This window comes from Tupaia chinensis, unplaced genomic scaffold, assembly GCF_000334495.1.
Source record: "Tupaia chinensis unplaced genomic scaffold, TupChi_1.0 Scaffold000001_1, whole genome shotgun sequence".
Taxonomy (NCBI): Eukaryota; Metazoa; Chordata; class Mammalia; order Scandentia; family Tupaiidae; genus Tupaia; species Tupaia belangeri.
Window position 1 is genome coordinate 8,557,271 of NW_006159427.1, and position 21,024 is coordinate 8,578,294.

The following is a 21,024-nucleotide window of genomic DNA, read 5'->3' on the forward strand; positions in this document are numbered from 1 at the left end:
GGTATGAGTACTCACCAGAGAGACAGAGAGAGACAGAGAGACAGAAAGCAAAAAAAAAAAAAAAAATCACACTCTCAGAAGGATGAAGGATGGCCACACCACAATCCCCTCTGTTCTATTCTTTTTTTTTTTTTTTTTTTTTTTTTTGGGGGGTTTTTCTTCTGGGCACCCGGCACTCGTTTGAGAGGTTTTTGCTATAGGGCACATGCACTCGCCAGACAGACAGAGAGAGACAGAGAGACAAAGTGAAAAATCACCCCCCAGGGGGGATGCCACGCCACAATTCCTTCTCCTCCATTCTTCTCTCGGGATCTTGGACAAGCATGCACACACACCTGGCGTGAGTTTAAGCCACCGGGTCCGGGATTCAAACCACGGTCGGCTACATGGGAGTCCAGCGACATAGCCATTACGCTAACTGCTGGTCTCCCCTCTGTTACATTCTTCTCTCTGGATATTGGGAATATGCACCTGGCATGCATTTCAAGATGCCGGGTCCAGGACTTGAACTGTGGCCAGCCGTGTGGGAATCTAGTGCCTTAACCACTATGCCACCTGCTGGCCCCGAGGTCACTTAAATCTTTAAATACCAATGCCCCTCCTTCCCTGAATTTTATCTAAATTCCTGGAACCTCATTTCACATAGTCTTTTCTCTTTATGAATTTAGACAGACACTTTTGGAAAAGACCCAGACGTTACCAGCAATCCCTGTTTCTCCGTCTTAATATGTTCATGGTTTTGTCTATTAGTTCTTGGCAAATAGACTACTCAAAAATGAATCGATTATTATTTTACTTTAATGACATAGAGGTTTATGTTCATAAGTCTACAGAAGTTTCTTTCTGTTCATTTAGAGAGAGATTCTTCTGTGAAACTGAACATATTAATGGTCCTCGCTTTTTGTCTAAGTGACTTCTGATACACAACTGGTGTATCACCAAAAAAGTAACCAAAGAGTTCAGAATCATTAGAGAATGGATATAAATTAAGATATATTTTCCATTTAGTAATTATGAAATAGACAAATATATTACTCTACTTTCTTTTCTTTAATTGCCAGTGGCCATGTGCACTCGCCAGAGATAGAGACAGAGAGAGGGAGAGGTGGAGGGAGAAAGCACCTCTGATGGGGCATTTGGTCACACTCGCTGCAGTCCCTTCTGCTGCATATCTCCATCCTGTCAGGATGTGGGCCATATACACACATGTGCCTGGCATGTTTCCAAGCCAGAGTGGTGGGGATTTGAACCATGGCCAGCTATTCCAGTTTCCTTAATCCCTAGGCAATGGGCCCTGCCCCTCGTCTGCCTTTTCTAACAGCTTTATTACAGGTACCATACAATCCGTTCATCTAAAATATATAATGCAGTGGCCGTCAGTATGTTCACGGAGTTGTGCACCCATCTCCACACAATTCTAGAGCGTTTCCATTACTCCAAGAAAAAAACCACAGTCCGGAGCTGCCACTCCTCCCTGTACCTCTAGTTTTGTAATTACTCTGTAAGCTTCTTGTCTTTCTATCAGTGGCTGCCATCCGTAGGGCCAGCAGATGACGTGGTGGTTAAGGTGCTGGAACTCACTTGAGGTTCAAGTCCCAGACCGAGTGGCTTGAAAACTATGCCAGGCACATGTGCTTGCATGCCTAAAATCCTGAGAGGAGGATGGAGGAGAAGGGACTGTGACATGGCCATCTCCCTCTGGGGGTTAATTTCACATTTCCCCCCCTCTCTGTCTCTCTCCAGTGAGTGTGCACCTCTATGGCAAAAATCTTTTTTTTTTTTTTATTTGAGAAACTTTTACTATAGAGTGTGTGCACTCTCCAGAGAGACAGAAAGCGAGAAATCACCCCTCTGGGTTTTTAAGCCACGGGGTCGGGGACTCAAACCACAGTCAACTATGTGGGAGTCCAGCGACGTAACCATTATGCCATCTGCTGGTCCTTGGTAAAATTCTTAAAAAAAAAATAAAATAAAAAGTTACACTGCATTACATTTCTCCGGCAGAGGGGAGGCCCTTATTCAGAATATTCTGGATCTGGCCTGCACTCTTAGGCTATCAGAGGAAGGAGGCAAGAAAAGTGTTCTTTGGCAGCACCCCACTGCTTCCATGTCTCAGGGATATCCCACTGCACTCAAGTTTAGAGACTGAAGTCAAGCAGAAGTCCTGCTTCTCAGATCTCACGGAAGGAACCATGTTTCCCCAGCAAAGTACCTCGCAGAGCAAATGATCCCAAATATCAGTGCTACATATTCTTAATACCAAGTGTATTAGGTCGTTAAGTCACTATATGAAATCTGATAGCCCTACTTTCAAATCCCCTTAAATTGACTGACTTGAAAACGGACCTGCTCCTACCAGAAATAGCTACAGAAACAGATCCATAGCATCCCCAATGCCCTGGGAGCACGTGTCTGCACCACTCACCCAAGGACACCAGGCCAGGGAGGCAGGTGTGAAAGGGGTGAGTTAGTGCGCATCAAGGTCGTACTGGATTAGCAGGCAAAGTGGAAATGTCATATGGGCTGGAAATGAGAGCGCCTGCACTGGTTTACTTACGGATCTATCATGGCACTATCACGGCACTATTATTGAAGCTCAGCCACTTACGGTTTTGATTATTTTATTTTTGAGAGATTTTTGGTATAGGGGGTGTACGGTCGCCAGAAAGACACAGAGAGAGAAAGTGAGAAATCACACCCCCACCCCCGACAGGGGATGGCCACACCTTCTCCTCCATTCTCCTCTTGGGATTTTAGACATGCACACACACACGCCCAGCATGAGTTTAAGCCACCCGGTCCAGGACTCAAACTGCGGTCAACTACATGGGAGTCCAGAGACACAGCCGTTACGCCAACTGCTGGTCCAGAAGCTAAGCCATTTATAAATTGTAATTATGACGCAGCACATAATCAACTGAATTATGATTGTTGAATCAAATTTTTTAAATAATTCTTTTTTTTATTTAATTAATTAATTTTTCAGATAGGTTTTTGTTACAAGGTGCATGTTCTCACCAGACAGACAATGAAAGGGAAGATGAGAAATCACTGGGAGAATTGCCACGCCACAATCCCTTCTCCTCCATTTTCCTCTCAGGATTTTGGGCACACACACACATGTGCCCGGCATGAATTTCGAGCCACAGGGTATGGGCTTTGAACTGCAGTCGGCCATGTGGAAGTCCAGCGCCTTGACAACTTGCTTGCGTCCTTATTCCTTATTTTTAGAAAATACACTCTGAAGAATCTCGAGACCAAAGGGGATCATGCTACAAGTTATTTTTAAACAGTTGGGGAAAATATGTTCTGTAGCTACATGTGCCTGTGTGCACATAAATACATGAACGCATATACATGTACCTACTGAGGGAAAGAAGGCCAAAAATATACCAAATGTAGGAAACTGGTAACAAGTTACAAAGGATATCTTTTAAATGGTCTGTAAGTCTGAAATTGCGTAACAGTGTTTTAAATTTTAAAAGGGAAAAAACCTCCAAGTTTATCAGAAAATAACATTCGTAGAACTGTAGGTAGTCTCTATAAATGAAACTATCGAGTTACAGCAGATTTCCACAGCAGGGGTGACTTCTTGCATGGTATTTTTAGTATTAGCTTTATATTGATAATTAATAATATAGGGGACCAGCAGGTGGCATGGTGGTTAAGGCACTGGACACTCCCATATGGCCAACCAGGGTTTGAGTGCTGGACCTGGGTGGCTTGCTTTCTCACTTTCCCTCTCTCTCTCTTTCTCTCTCTCTGGTCAAATTAAAAAATATGCAAATGAATAAATAAAATTAAATTTAAAAATAAAATAAATTAGTAATGTAAACATTTATTACTAACCATATAAAACAAACATGATGTAGCTAAAATATAGTTACATGTTTGTTTTACTAATTTTATTTTTAAATTATAGATTGGAGATAAATAAAGAAGCCAGTTTCAAAATATCTGTCATTTCTTTTTGTCTTGCACAGTATTTCTTTCCTGTAGTCTCATGTCTATAGGAATGAAGCAAATCTTGGTCATTAAAAATGTATTAGAGAGGCCAGAGGTGATATGGTGGTTAGGGTGTGGGACTCCCACATGGCTGACTGCAGTTCAAGTCCCAGACCCAGCAGCTTGAAATCTAAGCCAGTGGATGTGCGTGCGTGCCCAAAACCCCAGGAGGAGAATGGAGGAGAAGGGACTGAGGTGTGGCCATCCCCGGGGAGGGGATTTCTCACTTTCCATCTCACTGTCTCTCTCTGGTGAACTCACACACTCTATGCCAAAAACCTTAAAAAAAGAAAAAAGAAGGAAGGAACAAAAGGAGGGAAAGAAAGAAAGGAAGGGAGGGAGGGAGGAAGGAAGGAAGGAAGGGAGGGAAAGAAAGAGAGAGAGAGAGAGAAAGAAAGAAAAGGAAGAGAAAGAAAGAAAAAGAAAATGTATTAGAAATAACAGATTGGGAGATAATTACTTCTTTGCTGAAGGAATTTTTTTAATCTTTCTAAAAAGAAAAAAAAGTATACATTTCCACCAAGAATGACTAAGTTTACGGATACATTTAAAGTACGGCTCCTCTACCACCTGCTCTCAGTCCGCAGTCAGAGGCTCAGGGAGGACTGAGGCTGTGTCCCGAACCCGCTGTGTGGATGGAGACCGGCTTCGGGAGTGATGGCGGGAGGCAGTTAGGACAGTGCTGGGCTAGTGCCCCGACTTGGGTGACCTTATTTTAAAGATGTTGCTATGAGGTGCATGCACTTGCCAGGGAGAGAGAGTAAGAGAAGGAAGGTGGGAAAACACCTCCCTCCATTAAGGGGGTTATGCCACAATCCCTTTTCTTCCAACTCTCCTCCTTTTCAGCATTTTGGGCACCCACACACATGTGCCTGGCATGTATCTCAAGCCACTGGGTCCAGGACTTGAACCAGTCAGCCAGCCATGTGGTATCCAACCACATTAACCATACACCATGGGTCGGCCCAAGGTATTAAGAAGGTATTCAAGCATAAATGTGGTTATTATCTTAGTCTCATTTCGGTTCCCAGTATTTGCTTCAAGTACTTTGATGTCCTGCTTCGATGTGCATACTGATTTAGATTTCCATGACCTCTTAAAAAGTTGCCTGTTTTAGTGTCATGTAGTGCACTCCTGTATTTTTATTTAAATTTCCTTGTTCTGAAGTTTTGTTTGAAATTGTTTGTTTCTTCAACTTTCATTAGTGTTAGCCTCATATTTCTTCATTTCTTTACTTTTCACTTCTATATCTTTACATTTAAAGATGCTTTGTTGTGATGAAGGTAAGAGTTTTGGGCTGACCTCTTGACTTAATGGTTGAAGAAACCATATCTTGCATGACCGACCACAGTCTGAATCCAGACCGAGTGGCTTGAAAACTATGCCAGGCACATGTGCTTGCATGCCTAAAATCCTGAGAGGAGGATGGAGGAGAAGGGACTGTGACATGGCCATCTCCCTCTGGGGGTTAATTTCACATTTCCCCCCCTCTCTGTCTCTCTCCAGTGAGTGTGCACCTCTATGGCAAAAATCTTTTTTTTTTTTTTATTTGAGAAACTTTTACTATAGAGTGTGTGCACTCTCCAGAGAGACAGAAAGCGAGAAATCACCCCTCAGGGTGATTAAGCCACGGGGTCTGGGACTCAAACCACAGTCAACTATGTGGGAGTCCAGCGACGTAACCATTATGCCATCTGCTGGTCCTTGGTAAAATTCTTAAAAAAAAAATAAAATAAAAAGTTACACTGCATTACATTTCTCCGGCAGAGGGGAGGCCCTTATTCAGAATATTCTGGATCTGGCCTGCACTCTTAGGCTATCAGAGGAAGGAGGCAAGAAAAGTGTTCTTTGGCAGCACCCCACTGCTTCCATGTCTCAGGGATATCCCACTGCACTCAAGTTTAGAGACTGAAGTCAAGCAGAAGTCCTGCTTCTCAGATCTCACGGAAGGAACCATGTTTCCCCAGCAAAGTACCTCGCAGAGCAAATGATCCCAAATATCAGTGCTACATATTCTTAATACCAAGTGTATTAGGTCGTTAAGTCACTATATGAAATCTGATAGCCCTACTTTCAAATCCCCTTAAATTGACTGACTTGAAAACGGACCTGCTCCTACCAGAAATAGCTACAGAAACAGATCCATAGCATCCCCAATGCCCTGGGAGCACGTGTCTGCACCACTCACCCAAGGACACCAGGCCAGGGAGGCAGGTGTGAAAGGGGTGAGTTAGTGCGCATCAAGGTCGTACTGGATTAGCAGGCAAAGTGGAAATGTCATATGGGCTGGAAATGAGAGCGCCTGCACTGGTTTACTTACGGATCTATCATGGCACTATCACGGCACTATTATTGAAGCTCAGCCACTTACGGTTTTGATTATTTTATTTTTGAGAGATTTTTGGTATAGGGGGTGTACGGTCGCCAGAAAGACACAGAGAGAGAAAGTGAGAAATCACACCCCCACCCCCGCCAGGGGATGGCCACACCTTCTCCTCCATTCTCCTCTTGGGATTTTAGACATGCACACACACACGCCCAGCATGAGTTTAAGCCACCCGGTCCAGGACTCAAACTGCGGTCAACTACATGGGAGTCCAGAGACACAGCCGTTACGCCAACTGCTGGTCCAGAAGCTAAGCCATTTATAAATTGTAATTATGACGCAGCACATAATCAACTGAATTATGATTGTTGAATCAAATTTTTTAAATAATTCTTTTTTTTATTTAATTAATTAATTTTTCAGATAGGTTTTTGTTACAAGGTGCATGTTCTCACCAGACAGACAATGAAAGGGAAGATGAGAAATCACTGGGAGAATTGCCACGCCACAATCCCTTCTCCTCCATTTTCCTCTCAGGATTTTGGGCACACACACACATGTGCCCGGCATGAATTTCGAGCCACAGGGTATGGGCTTTGAACTGCAGTCGGCCATGTGGAAGTCCAGCGCCTTGACAACTTGCTTGCGTCCTTATTCCTTATTTTTAGAAAATACACTCTGAAGAATCTCGAGACCAAAGGGGATCATGCTACAAGTTATTTTTAAACAGTTGGGGAAAATATGTTCTGTAGCTACATGTGCCTGTGTGCACATAAATACATGAACGCATATACATGTACCTACTGAGGGAAAGAAGGCCAAAAATATACCAAATGTAGGAAACTGGTAACAAGTTACAAAGGATATCTTTTAAATGGTCTGTAAGTCTGAAATTGCGTAACAGTGTTTTAAATTTTAAAAGGGAAAAAACCTCCAAGTTTATCAGAAAATAACATTCGTAGAACTGTAGGTAGTCTCTATAAATGAAACTATCGAGTTACAGCAGATTTCCACAGCAGGGGTGACTTCTTGCATGGTATTTTTAGTATTAGCTTTATATTGATAATTAATAATATAGGGGACCAGCAGGTGGCATGGTGGTTAAGGCACTGGACACTCCCATATGGCCAACCAGGGTTTGAGTTCTGGACCTGGGTGGCTTGCTTTCTCACTTTCCCTCTCTCTCTCTTTCTCTCTCTCTGGTCAAATTAAAAAATATGCAAATGAATAAATAAAATTAAATTTAAAAATAAAATAAATTAGTAATGTAAACATTTATTACTAACCATATAAAACAAACATGATGTAGCTAAAATATAGTTACATGTTTGTTTTACTAATTTTATTTTTAAATTATAGATTGGAGATAAATAAAGAAGCCAGTTTCAAAATATCTGTCATTTCTTTTTGTCTTGCACAGTATTTCTTTCCTGTAGTCTCATGTCTATAGGAATGAAGCAAATCTTGGTCATTAAAAATGTATTAGAGAGGCCAGAGGTGATATGGTGGTTAGGGTGTGGGACTCCCACATGGCTGACTGCAGTTCAAGTCCCAGACCCAGCAGCTTGAAATCTAAGCCAGTGGATGTGCGTGCGTGCCCAAAACCCCAGGAGGAGAATGGAGGAGAAGGGACTGAGGTGTGGCCATCCCCGGGGAGGTGATTTCTCACTTTCCATCTCACTGTCTCTCTCTGGTGAACTCACACACTCTATGCCAAAAACCTTAAAAAAAGAAAAAAGAAGGAAGGAACAAAAGGAGGGAAAGAAAGAAAGGAAGGGAGGGAGGGAGGAAGGAAGGAAGGAAGGGAGGGAAAGAAAGAGAGAGAGAGAGAGAAAGAAAGAAAAGGAAGAGAAAGAAAGAAAAAGAAAATGTATTAGAAATAACAGATTGGGAGATAATTACTTCTTTGCTGAAGGAATTTTTTTAATCTTTCTAAAAAGAAAAAAAAGTATACATTTCCACCAAGAATGACTAAGTTTACGGATACATTTAAAGTACGGCTCCTCTACCACCTGCTCTCAGTCCGCAGTCAGAGGCTCAGGGAGGACTGAGGCTGTGTCCCGAACCCGCTGTGTGGATGGAGACCGGCTTCGGGAGTGATGGCGGGAGGCAGTTAGGACAGTGCTGGGCTAGTGCCCCGACTTGGGTGACCTGGGAGTGGGTGTCTGGGGTTCCGTACTTCGTACTTTGTACTAGAACCAGGAGTCTCAGTGGTTCTCAATCCAGGACAGTCCCTAAGGACATTTGGAGACACGCAGGGGCCGGGGGGGGGGCATTCAGTAAAGGCAGGGATTCCCCCTCCCGCAGAGCAGGCCTTACAAGAGCATTTTGCACTCAGGACCGCGAGTGCCCCTTGTGATCTCTCCCACCGCTGGGTCACGCCTGTGCTGCCCCCGTGGTGCCTCTGTCTGTTCAGGGCTGCCCTGAGAGTCCTCATGCTGCAGTAGGTGGCCGGCTGGTGGCAGCGCTCACTGCTCCCTGGCTCTGCCTATTTTGTCCAGGAAGGCTCCAAGATGCCCGTGGGCAGTTGGTCACTTGGCTTGCACCCTGGCCCTCTCGCCACCAGTGCCCCACGCCTGAGCTTCAGGTCTGTGATAAACATTCACCAGAACCTGCTCCTTCTCATGTGATTTGAGATGTTTCGGGCTTTGAGTCAGGGCAGGAATGGCAGTGAGGACCGCAGAGCTTTCTGCTGGGTGAGAGGTCTGCGTCCTCCCCTATTCGTTCCTTTTCTTCTAGAGTCAGGGCAAGAACGAAAGGCAGGAAGCAACTTGTTGCTTAGCTTTTTCATGCCCCTCTGGAATCTTTCTATAAAGTCTTTATATGTAATGAAGGTGATTTTTAATGACCTTTTATTAGGACAAGGAAGAGTCTACCCTGACTTTTTCCAGTGGAAGTTATATCACACCCTATGCGTGAATGTTTTTATACTCACCCAGTTGAGACCGTCTGGAGGGGACAAACGCTGTCCTTGTGCTACTCAGGACCCTGCCCATACGCTCTGTTTCTCAGTGGCTTTGAGAGGCGGGTTCAAGACATACCTTTCAGGGCAGCCCTTGCAATGTGAGCAGTCAATCTTATGAAAAATGCGACCCTATTCTCCTCTTTGGGGTTTAAATAATTAATTGAAACGTGTTGGTTTATATCAGCCTTGAAAATGTTTTCACGATCTGTACTACCAGCCGTGACAGTTTTTATTACCGACATCCCACCAGGGCTAATTGGTGAACTGGGAGGGGATCAGCCATGCTTCCGCGGGTGAGGCCGGGTAGCGGGTTGCAGCGCTATGATGACGGCAGAGCAGGAGCATCACTAGCGGCAGTGAGAGCCCACGCACAGGCACGCCGCTGCCTCCAGCTACTCTGGTCTTGGGGAGGCCAGCCGAGAGAGACTTTTTGGAAGTCTTTAGAGTGAGAAACTTTATCTGAAGCCAGCTACCTCACAAAAAAACAAACTAACGTTTTAAGGTGGATGTCATTTAAATCTAAGCAAAAACATGGCTTATAGCTCTGAGCACAAAGGGCAATATAAAACTTGTGTGTGTGTGTGTGTGTGTGTGTATTTTGATTGTTACCGAAAATGATCACTTAAAAAAAATTGAGGGGCCCGCAGGTAGCATAGTGGTTAATGCGCTGGACGTGGTCAACTGCAATTCAAGTCCTGGACCTGGCAACTTGAGACTTAGGCCAGGTGCATGTGGGTGTATGCCCAGGATCCCAAGAGGAGAATGGAGAAAAATGCCCCCTGGGGGTTGATTTCTGTCTCTGTGGTGAGTGCTCATGCCCTGTAACAAAAATCTCTCTGGAAAAAAAAAAATAAAAGGAAACCGTTGAAAATTAAATTCATACCCTCTTTCACTGTGGTTCTCTTTTGACTCAGCCTTTGAAAATTCCATTGGCCCCAGGCAATCCAGCCCCCCTTGCCTTTCCACTCCCTCCTGAGTCCTTGGTAACAGCCACTCAGATGAGCCGTTGCGAATTTATAGGCGTGAAGAGGCCAGGAGAAGGTAGATCTTTATTCTCCAGCTTCGGCCATCTGAGTGACACCACTGTGGCCAGGGTCACATGACAGCTGCCCGGCCTCAGCTACTCATTGTTCTGGCTGTCCGGAGCTGCCAGAGGGTACGGAACATTGCTTTGTCCATCCTCCCCCCACATGACAGCAAGGAGACCAGAGTTAGCATGTGCTGCCAGGAGAGCCCAGGAGGGAGGCGAGGGCCTGTGTTAATCCACACCGTGGTTCCTTGAGTGCCGTGTTAGGTACGGTGAGCCACCACCAGGTGATAGGCTGAGGTGGGAAAGGTGAGGGGTTCGTAGTACTAGTCTCCACCTTTACAAATGTTTCCATAATAAAAGTTTTCCCTAATAAAATCTTTGTTAAACCTAACGAAGTTAAAAACAGATATTGGGAGGGCTGGCCCAGTAACCTAGTGGTTAAGGGAGCCAGATCCCACATGGACAAGTGCAGTTTAAATCCCAGCCTTAGTGGCTTGAAAAAAACACCAGGCATGTGTGAATGTGTGTCCAAATCCTCAACAGAATAGAGAAACGGAGGAGGAGGGGTTATGGCGTGACCATGCCCCACTGGGGGTGCCATTTTCCTTTCTCTCTCTCTCTCTCTCTCTCTCTGGCGAGCAAGCACATGCACCATCCGATCATTAAACAAACAGGTCTTGGTATATCTGCTTAAAAACATTGTGTTAGAGGGTCGGCTCGTGGCCTGGTGGTTAAGAGTGCTAGATTCCACATGGCCAACGGCACAACTGGAGTCTCAGAGCCAGTGTGAAAGCATGTCAGGCACATGTGGGTGCCCACGCTCCCCACAGGAGGGACACATGTAGGAGGAAGGATTGTGGCGTGACCATGCCCGAGGGAAGATACTTCCTCCCTTTCCCTGTCCCTCTGGCTGGTACACGTGCCCTCTGACAAAATTTGCGAGAGATCTTGCTAATCAGACCTTTCTCAGCTTCTCAGGGAAGCAGGACCCTTTCCATACCCCATGTGCTTTTACTTACTAGTAAACGCACGGCATCTGTGTGTCAGCGCATGCATGTGTGTGTGTGAGAGTGCACGTCTCTGTCCAGTATGAGTGTGTGTGTGTCTATGGGTGTATCTCTGTGGGCACACATGTTTACCCATGTGGCATGTGCCTTCCCTACTAGAAAACAATCTCCAGCAGAGCAGGTATTTCGTCAGCTTCATCAATCACTGATGCGTGGGAACCAAGGACAGAAGTTTGAGTTCCGTAAACAGATGTTGTACGAGTGAATAAAACAAATGCATAGCCTCTAAATATTGGACTTTATTTTTGTTTTTAGTTGCAGAATTAAGAAAAATCTTTGAACCAAAGAGGAAAGATTTCTTAGAAATGAAAAGGTAAGATGTTACGGTGCGTATTGGGAAGTAGGAGAGCTTGGTAAAACCGATCTCAGTTTTCCCTTAGAAGTGATCTCTTACAGGACCAGCAGTTGGTATAATGGCTATGTCGTTGGACTCCCATGTAGTCGACAGCAGTTCAAGTCCCGGACCTGGTGACTTAAACTCACACCAGGCGCATGGGCATGCGTGCCCAAGATCCTGAGAGGAGAATGGAGGAGAAGGGATTGTGGCGTAGCAACGGGGGGGGATTTCCTGTTTTCTGCCTCTCTGTCTTTCTGACAAATGCACGCATCCTATAGCAAAAGCCTCTCAAAAAAAAAAAAAAGAAAGAAAAAAAAAAGAAAAGAAAGAAGGAAAAAGAATTGATCTCTTACTCTGCCTTTTTGGTATCGCACACAGAAAAGAAAGAATTGCGAGGCGCTTGGAAGGAATCGAAAATGACACCCAGCCTATCCTCCTGCAGAGCTGCCCGGGGTTGGTGACTCACCGCCTGCTGGAGGAGGACACGCCCAGGTACATGCGTGCCACTGATCCGGCTAGCCCCCACACAGGTGAGCCTGCACACTGCCCGCCTACGTCACTGGCACTGGGCCCGCACGTGTCACTTTTCATCGTGTTTGAAAATGACATATTCCACAATAGTGAATTGCCTCCATACAACTTTTTTTCAAAGCATGCCTTTGTTAAAAGCAGCAATCACCAGGACCAGCAGGTGGCATAATGGTTATGTCACTGGACTTCCACATAGTCCACCACTGTTCAAGTCCCAGACCTGGTGACTTGAAACTTGTGCATGCCTGCTGGTCATGTGTGTGTTCAGAGTCCAGAGAGTAGAATGGAGAAGGGGTTGCAGCGTGACCATCCCTCCTCAGGGGTGATTTCTCCTTTTCTGTCTCTCTGTCTCTCCGAGCACAAATTTGTGAAAGAAAAAAATCAAAAAAAAAAAAAAAAAAAAAAAAAAAAAAAAAAAAAAACAGAATAACGATGTACTACACAATACCAAATTGCATGGATACAACTTTTTATCAAATCAGTCCTTTGTTAAAAGCATCAACAACCAGGACCAGTAGATAGGATAATGGTTATGTGTCTGGACTCCCATGTAGTTGATCACAGTTCGAGTCCCGGACCTGGTGGCTTAAAACACATGCCAGTCATGTGTGCATGTGTGCCCAGATTTGAGAGGAGAATGGAGGAGAAGGGATTGCAGCATGGCTATCCCCCCTGGGGGATGATTTCTCACTTTCTCTGTCTCTCCAGCTAGCACACGCTCCATATAGCAAAAATCTTTCTCTAAAAAAAAAAAACAACTGGAAACAACCCATGTGTCAGCTCCGCCCTGCCTCACGGTCTCTTGACTTCATATGATTTGACTTATCAGCCCATCCAGTGGCAGCCTTCTGAGCGTGTGTGCGTGTGTACGTGTGCACACACTTACTTATTGGCATGTGCCCTTCCTTCTAGAAAACAAGCTCCAAGAAAGCGAGCACTGGTCATTCATAGATCACTGTAGGTCTTGTGAGCTCACAGCATGAGGAAATGATTTTCCCTAATGCAGTGCTGGGTAACCAAAAAAAACTGCTAAACGGGATCCCCTCAAGGCAGGAACAGTCAATCCTGCCACCCCTGCTGTCAGAAACCCTCAGCACACGTGTGTTTGGTAAAGGAATGCATGGGACCAGTGCCTGGCCACGCTCCCAGTAGGCATACACTAAGAGCCCAGGTCAGGGACAGCTGCCGGCAGCAGAGAGAGGTAAAGGCAATGTTGGACCTGGACTGATTAGGGTTTCTGCTCTTTATTCTGAGTAGATTATTTTCATTTTGTCATTTTAAGTGAGTTGTAATTTGTTTAATACTAAGCACATTACTCAGAGTCACTATTAGGGCATCTGATGTTCAACTCCATCTTAGACGAGGATGGTGACACAGGGCTGCCCCACCTGTCCCCAGTCTCTGGCTTGAAGCGCTGTGCTGCTTTTATACCCAGCACATTCTATTCCTTCCTCAGAGAGGGCTATTGATCTCATTGATAACTGATGTTATCATCTACCTGTCTGCACGGTTTCTAATTTTCTGTGGCCATAAAACTAGAGAATTAAGATTTTTTTTTACAGGGGTTTTTGGCATAGGGTGCATGTACTTGCCGAAGAGAAAGAAAGACAGAGACAATAAGAGAGAAAGTGAGAAATCACCCCCCCCAAAGGGGATAACCACCCCACAATCCCTTCTCCTCCCAGGATCTTAGGCATGCACGCCCCGTGTGATTTTGAAGCTGCTGGGTCTGGGACTCGAACTGCAGTCAACCATGTTGGAGTCCAGTCCACTATGTCATCCGCTGGCCCCAATAACTAAGACTAAAAAAAAAAAAAATACATACATAAACAATCAAGAATAGACAGATGAGAGTACCAGAATTTTTTTTTTTTGAGAGGTTTTTGCTATAGGGTGCGTGCACTTGCCAGACAGATAGAGAGACATAGAGATAGAAAGCGAGAAATCACCCCTCAGGGGGATGGCCATGCCGCAATCCCTTCTCCTCCATTCTCCTCTCGGGATCTTGGGCACGTACGCACACGCGCCCAGCGTGAGTTTAAGCCACCAGGTCCAGGACTCGAACCACAGTCAACTACATGGGAGTCCAGCGACATAGCCATTACGCTAACTGCTGGTCCCTGAGAGTACCAGAATTTGTAGCCATAAGTAAACCCTAGCTTATATAAAACAGGAATCTATTTAGTATATGATAATTTAAGCATCACATTTGGTAATAAAAGGAAGACTTATTTAATAAAATAGTATTGGGAAAATGGGTCCACCAGGGGGCGAAGGAGGGAATGTATATATTCCTCTTTTTACTTCTTACCCTTAAAATAAATTCCATTTATGCACATAACTAATTTAAAGAACATAACTGAAAACATAGGTGAAAATTTAATTCAAGTGGAATAGAAAAGAAAATTCAAAGCATAGAAACTGCTGAAGACACCACTAAAATGACCAGGTGGGTTGAGTTGCCTGCCTACTAATTAATGTCAGTACTTCAAAGGAACTTAGGGACACAGAGACTTCACAGCAAAGTTTAACTCTAGGTAGGTTCGAAAGTGTTTCTGAAGACATAGGGCAGATATTCTTATGAAAGTTCACACACCCATTAAAAACAACACCATGCGTCAATAGAATATAAAGCAATCCCGCCTGAGCAGGGATTCCAGAGAAGAGAATACGAACTACTGACAAACCAATGAGAACATGCATTACTCCCTTGTAGAGTGATCAAAGGCAAAATTTTACAATAGTGAACACGTTTGTGAGGGAGCACATATTAATGAATATCATAGAAATGGATAAATCAACAAAGACTTTATAGAAATTAATTTCACAGTCTAGCAAGTGTCTTAAAATGATGATGTACCCTTTGATAAAGCAACAGTATTTTTACAGGAAATTATGATAGTTATTGGAAAGTCAGACTGTTTAGAAAGCGTAAATACTCAGCAGTATGGGCAGAGTTCAATTAGTTGTGGAATTGCTGTAAGATAGAAGATTATAAAGCCTTTAAAAATTAGGCCCATGGCCTAATTAAGGGATCTGGATCCCATATGACCTACTGGGATTCAAATCCTGGTCATGGCGTCTTGAAAAATAAAGTCTTAATAGAACAGAGAAATGCAAGAGAAGGGATGTGGCCTGACCACACCCCACTGGGGATTGCTTTTTCCTTGTCTCTCTCTGGTGAGCAAACACACTCTGGCAATAAGCATAAAAGAAAGAAAACAGAAAGGTGTCTTCAAAATAAAACTTTGAAATACAGTATCAGAAAACATTTTATACAGAATATTAATGGCATTAAATACTTTATGTATTTATAAAATAGGAGAGAAAAGAGGAAATCACTTATAAAAAAAGCAGAAGGGATATATAAACATGTCAAGCTAAGAGTATATATTAATACATGATTATTGGGAACTTGAATGTTTACATTCCTATGTTTTTATGGTTGACATTTTCCACATCGGGCATGTGTGGTACAATTAGAAAACAAGCAAACAAACAAACACTCTTGTTAAGAAAAAACAAAAAAGCAAGGAGAACAAACAGAAACAGAAAGCCTGGTGAATGTTGCTATGGGCTGTCTTGATGTCGCTTTGGGTACTATCAGATCTTGTGAAAACACAACCTGTCACTTGTCAAATTACAGCAATTCTGATACCTGCTCTCTTTTCTAGAAAACTTTGAACCCATTCTCACATGTGAAATGTTAAACTCAAAAACAAAAAGAAAGTAAATACACCAGGGAGATAAGCCCTGAGCAAGGATAAGGCCCTCTGCGGAGTCCAGGGGCTGAGCTGGGTGGAAGCCACGCGGAGCGCAGAGAGCGCTCCCAGCCTCATTCCTGAGTGACTGCGGAATCCCGAATCGCGCAGACTTCCCAGCAGCCCAGGTGCCGCTTCTTGGCTAAACACAGACATGAGGAACTGGTGCCCGTGTGTGCACCCTGCAGGAGAGTGACTTCCTGTGGGTAAATGTGCCCATGTGTGTCCTTGCTTGGAATCCATATGCATTATCTATATAATTTTTTTTTGGAGAGGTTTTTGCTATAGGGTGCATGCGCTCGCCAGACAGAGAGAGACAGAGAGACAGAAAGCGAGAAATCACCCCCCAGGGGGGATGGTCACGCCGCAATCCCTTCTCCATTCTCCTCTCAGGATCTTGTGCACGCACGCACATGCGCCCGGCATGAGTTTAAGCCACCGGGTGTGAGACTGGAATCGCAGTCGACTACATGGGAGTCCAGCGACATAGCCATTACGCTAACTGCTGGTCCGTATATGATCTTCTTGTAGGCCGATCGAATGAAGAGGAGGAAACTTCCGATTCTTCTTCGGAAAAGCAGAGTCGCCCTAAATACTGCACGGAAACCTCAGGCGTGCATGGTGATCCGTCCTATAGCTCGGGCACCATGGACGCTCACGGTCTGGAGTCCAAAGCGGAACGAATCGCAAGATACAAAGCAGAACGCAGGCGACAGCTGGCAGAAAAATACGGGCTCACTCTAGATCTGGACGCAGACTCCGAATATTCATCTCGGTATACCAAGTCCAGGAGGGATCCCGACACCGTGGAGAAAAGGGGAGGGAAGAGCGACAGACCAGAGGAGGCAAGCAGAGATCCGAGTTCTCCGTATGCCAGGACCGAGGCCAGGGCGCTCAGGACCTGTGCCCTTGACCCCAAGGACTATGCCCCCCAGGGCAGCGAGGACACCTCGGACAAGGAGGTGCTGCTCAACGTGGAGAACCAAAGACGCGCGCAGGAGCAGAGCGCCGCCCGGGTGGCCCGCGACCTGCCTGCCCCGGTGGAGAGTTCCCTGTCCTTCTCGTTCTCCGGGCGAGACTCGTCCTTCACTGAAGTGCCAAGATCCCCGAAGCAGCCAGCCTCCCCCAGCCACTCGGCCGGGGACCCGCCATTACCCTCCGAGTCGCGATCCAGGTAAGCCTGCAGCCCTCCATGATGGCGAGCACAGGTATCTCCTCCTCGCAGCACTGAGTGGTGGCGTTGGGGACTGTCAGCGTGGAGGTCGGAGCTCAGTGGGGAAGTGATGCGACTCCGCACTTTCAGAACTGGTCCTCCCAAAGCGGAAAAGAAGCCTCCTGGTTCTTTTTTTTTTTTTTTTTCTTAAGTATTCATTTTTCTTTACTCTAGGTAGAGCATAAGCACATAGGAGAGAGAGAGAACAACACCTTGCACAGGATCTGGGCACGCCCGTCTCCAGCCCGCCAGCTGTCAGGCCCGCTGGCTCTTGTGCATGTCCAGTGTGCTTCAGGGCCTCTGGACCCAGATTCTGATTGGTGGCCCCTGTCGGGTCTGACTGGCTTCTCTGGAGCTGTGCCCTGCCACCAGCCAGGATCCCACCCCCTTGATCCAGCAATTCCACTCCTGGGTATCTACCCAAAGGACAGGAGAGCACTCAGTCGGAAAAGCGCTTGCACAACTATTTTCATTGCAGCATTATTCACAGTACTTTTGCTTGTATTTCTTAGGTTCTTTTTTAAGACACACCCCTCAATGCGATGGGGAGACTTTTTAATGAAAGCTTCAGGAGCCTTCTTTTGATTGTATTGCTCACCTGCCTTTCATAATTTGTTTTTCTGTATTCAAACCCAACTTAGGATTTTTGGTAACTGCTTTTGCCACTGCTGCGTAGAATCACAAAGCAGCAGGTGCACCAGTGGAAAGATCTCAGGGTAGGTAACAGAAATATGTCTGTACCATGCACAGACTATAATGAGGTAGTTACCTAAGCACAGTCTCAATCCTCCGAGACCTGGCGGTGTAAGGGCAACTCATTAAAAAGGTCAGCTACTGGTAAGGGGCTCAACTAAAAACGAGAAACAGCTCCATTTGGGAATCAAAGCTGAGTACCCAAAGAGAATGTGTTTATTTCTAAGTTGAAATTGAAAAGGCATGATGACCATATTTAAAGTGTGATTTACTTCAACGTCCTGGCTCCAGGTTTGGCTGGCCATCTTAGGGAGACTCCCAAGCGTGTTCTCCAATTCAAACACGCAATAGCTTCACCAGTGAATTGAGAAGGGATGACAGCCTAAGGCCAAGCGAATTTATTTAGAAAGAAATACAGTTTTTTGGAAATGCCCCGATTCGTTCCACACTGAGACAGAGTGCTGAACAGCTGGTCATCTTTAAGTGGCAATAATTCTTCTGAAACAGATCATTTTATTATTGAAGTTTACCAAGCCAAAAGACCTGTCGCCACTTACTTGGTCATGCGGAGTAAAATCCAAGGAGACTTCAATGAGTTCGTGGGAAAAAATATGGAATTTAAGTACCTGTTAGGCAAGCCCCATAACCTTGTGGTTAAGGAAGCTGGATCCCACATAGCTGACTAGGATTCGAATCCCAGCCTTGGTGGCTTGAGAAAGACACCGTGTGTGTGCGTGCATGTGTATGCCCCAAAATCCCAACAGGATGGAGAAATGGAAGAGAAGGGACCAAGGTGAGACTGTGCCCCATTCAGGGCTACCTTTTCCCCTTCTCTCTGTCTCTCTGTCTCTCTGTGGCAAACACATGCACCCCCTGGGGAGGGGGGAATACACGGTTATTTTGATGCAAACAATTTCAAAATCCATGCATAGTTATTTTTGTAATAAGCATTTTCCATGAACTTGAGGAAGACCTCTCTTATTTAGAGATACCAGCCTCAAAGAGAATTAAGTACTGTATAGATACCAGGAATATATTTTGAGGGCCTTTGCTTAGCTTTTAGACCTAATTATTTGAGATTTAGGAACTGTGGCATACTGTCTCATATCTTGAAATGAGGGTACTTTGTTGAGAAATTTGCATTTCACAGTAGAAAGTGTTCTTGGTTTAGTTAGTCTGTATTGAAGGAAATCTTTCATGTGTTTTGTGATTAGAATGTAGAACTCTAGGAACCAGCAGTTAGCGTAATGGCTATGTCGCTGGATTCCCACGTAGTCGACCGCGGTTCGTGTCCCGGACCCGGTGGCTTAAAACTCACGCCGGGTGTGTGTGCGTGCGTGCCCAAGATCCTGAGAGGAGAATGGAGGAGAAGGGATTGCGGCGTGACCATCCCCCCTGGGGGGTGATTTCTCGCTTTCTGTCTCTATGTCTCTCTCTGTCTGTCTGGCGAGCGCACGCGCCCTACAGTGAAAATCTCTCCAAAAAAAAAAAAAAAGAATGTAGAACTCTAACAGTTCTCAATTTAAAAAGCCTATTAGAGATATATGATTACATTGGTTAAAAAATGAGGAATGTCTGGGACCAGCAGTTAGCATAATGGCTATGTCGCTGGACTCCCATGTAGTCGACCAGTGGCTAAAACTCACGCCGGGCTCGTGTGCATGTGTGCCCAAGATCCCGAGAGGAGAATGGAGGAGAAGGGATTGCAGTGTTGCTATCCCCACTGGGGTGTGATTTCTCACTTTCTGTCTCTATCTTTCTGGCAAGCGCACGCACCCTATAGCAGAAACCTCTGCAAACAAAAAAAGAACATCATTTCTCATTGTCATATAATGATAATTTTAAAATTGTAATCATGGTTAGCCGCTAGATAACACACTATAGGTTCTCATTAAGATTCGAATCAGTTGTAATAGTGAATTAAAAGTTTGTTGAATGTTTCCAGTAAAATGACAGGATACTTAATAGTTTTCTATGAGTTAAAATTTTAATATTTAAAAAATGTATTTAAACTTAAAGTCTTAAGACCTAGGGAAAAACATTGCTGACTTAGGTCTGTAACGAACAGAACCACTTCTTTTCAGGTTATTTCAAAGAGCCATATTACCTAGACATTTTCATAAGCCTCTCTCTAACCTCCAGTGGTTGATTTTCATGGAAAATAAAAGAATTAAGCAGTTGTAGAGGAGTTCTAGCATAGACACATGCTTTATTTTCTGAAGTGATTCAAAGTGTATAATTCTGTGATTCACAAGTGAAGGAGCACAAGTCATTCCACATATAGTAGGAGATACCTGAGATATATTTACATAAATGAAGAAGGGGAAATAATGCACGGAGGCTGGCAGGTGGCATGGTGGTTAAGGCCCTGGATTCTCACATTGACCGAGGTTCAAGTCTCAGACCTGGTGGTGTGCTTTCCTACTTTCCTTCTCTCGATCTCTCTCTGGTCAAATTAAAAAGAAACAGTAATAATAATAAAATAATTCTTTAGAAACAAAGAATGTGTTTATTTTGTCATCACTATAGCTACTCAGCTTGTAAAGATGGATTTGAAATGGATTAGATACTCCTTAATGTCCTGTAGAGTCAGGAAACTCGAGTTACAGAAAGGCGTTGTTGTCTGATTTCCATTTGGGCAAAGTCAGACAAACAGAACAGTACTTTGTAGCCTAAAACAATAGCAAAAGACACTGTGGTGGCCTAAATAACTATTAAGGGAAGATAATAATGTCATCTGATAAGGAAATATGTAGCAGGGACAATTAACAAGAAAGGGAGATGTACCCACAAATGAAACAATGTTAACACCGTATTTTTGGTGGAGTTGTTCTATTACTGAGATGGAATATTCTTCTCACTGCTGTACTTGTTCATCACCTAGTTCTGCCATGTTTTGGGTTGTTAATTTGTTTTTAAAGACTTATTTAATGTTATTAGTTATTATTATTTTTTAAATTTTCTATAAGGTACATGTGAGTGTGAGAAACAGAGAGAAAGAGAGAGAGAAAGTGAGAAAGCAAGCTACCAGGTCCAGGACTTGAAACACAGTCGGCCATGTGGGAGTTCAACGCCTCAACCACCATGACACGCCCC

The 21,024-nt window shown here is 44.5% G+C and overlaps 1 protein-coding gene across 1 annotated transcript in view; it reads left to right on the forward strand.

Annotated features, from left to right (window-relative positions):
* SVIL (supervillin) overlaps positions 1-21,024 on the forward strand; it is a gene marked incomplete at its 5' end in the record, with an annotated part of 127,309 nt that overhangs the window by 11,297 nt on the left and 94,988 nt on the right. Inside the window, 3 exon segments of the mRNA XM_027771045.1 lie at positions 11,649-11,706; positions 12,109-12,260; positions 16,554-17,196. Coding sequence (XP_027626846.1) covers positions 11,649-11,706; positions 12,109-12,260; positions 16,554-17,196 — 853 coding nt within the window.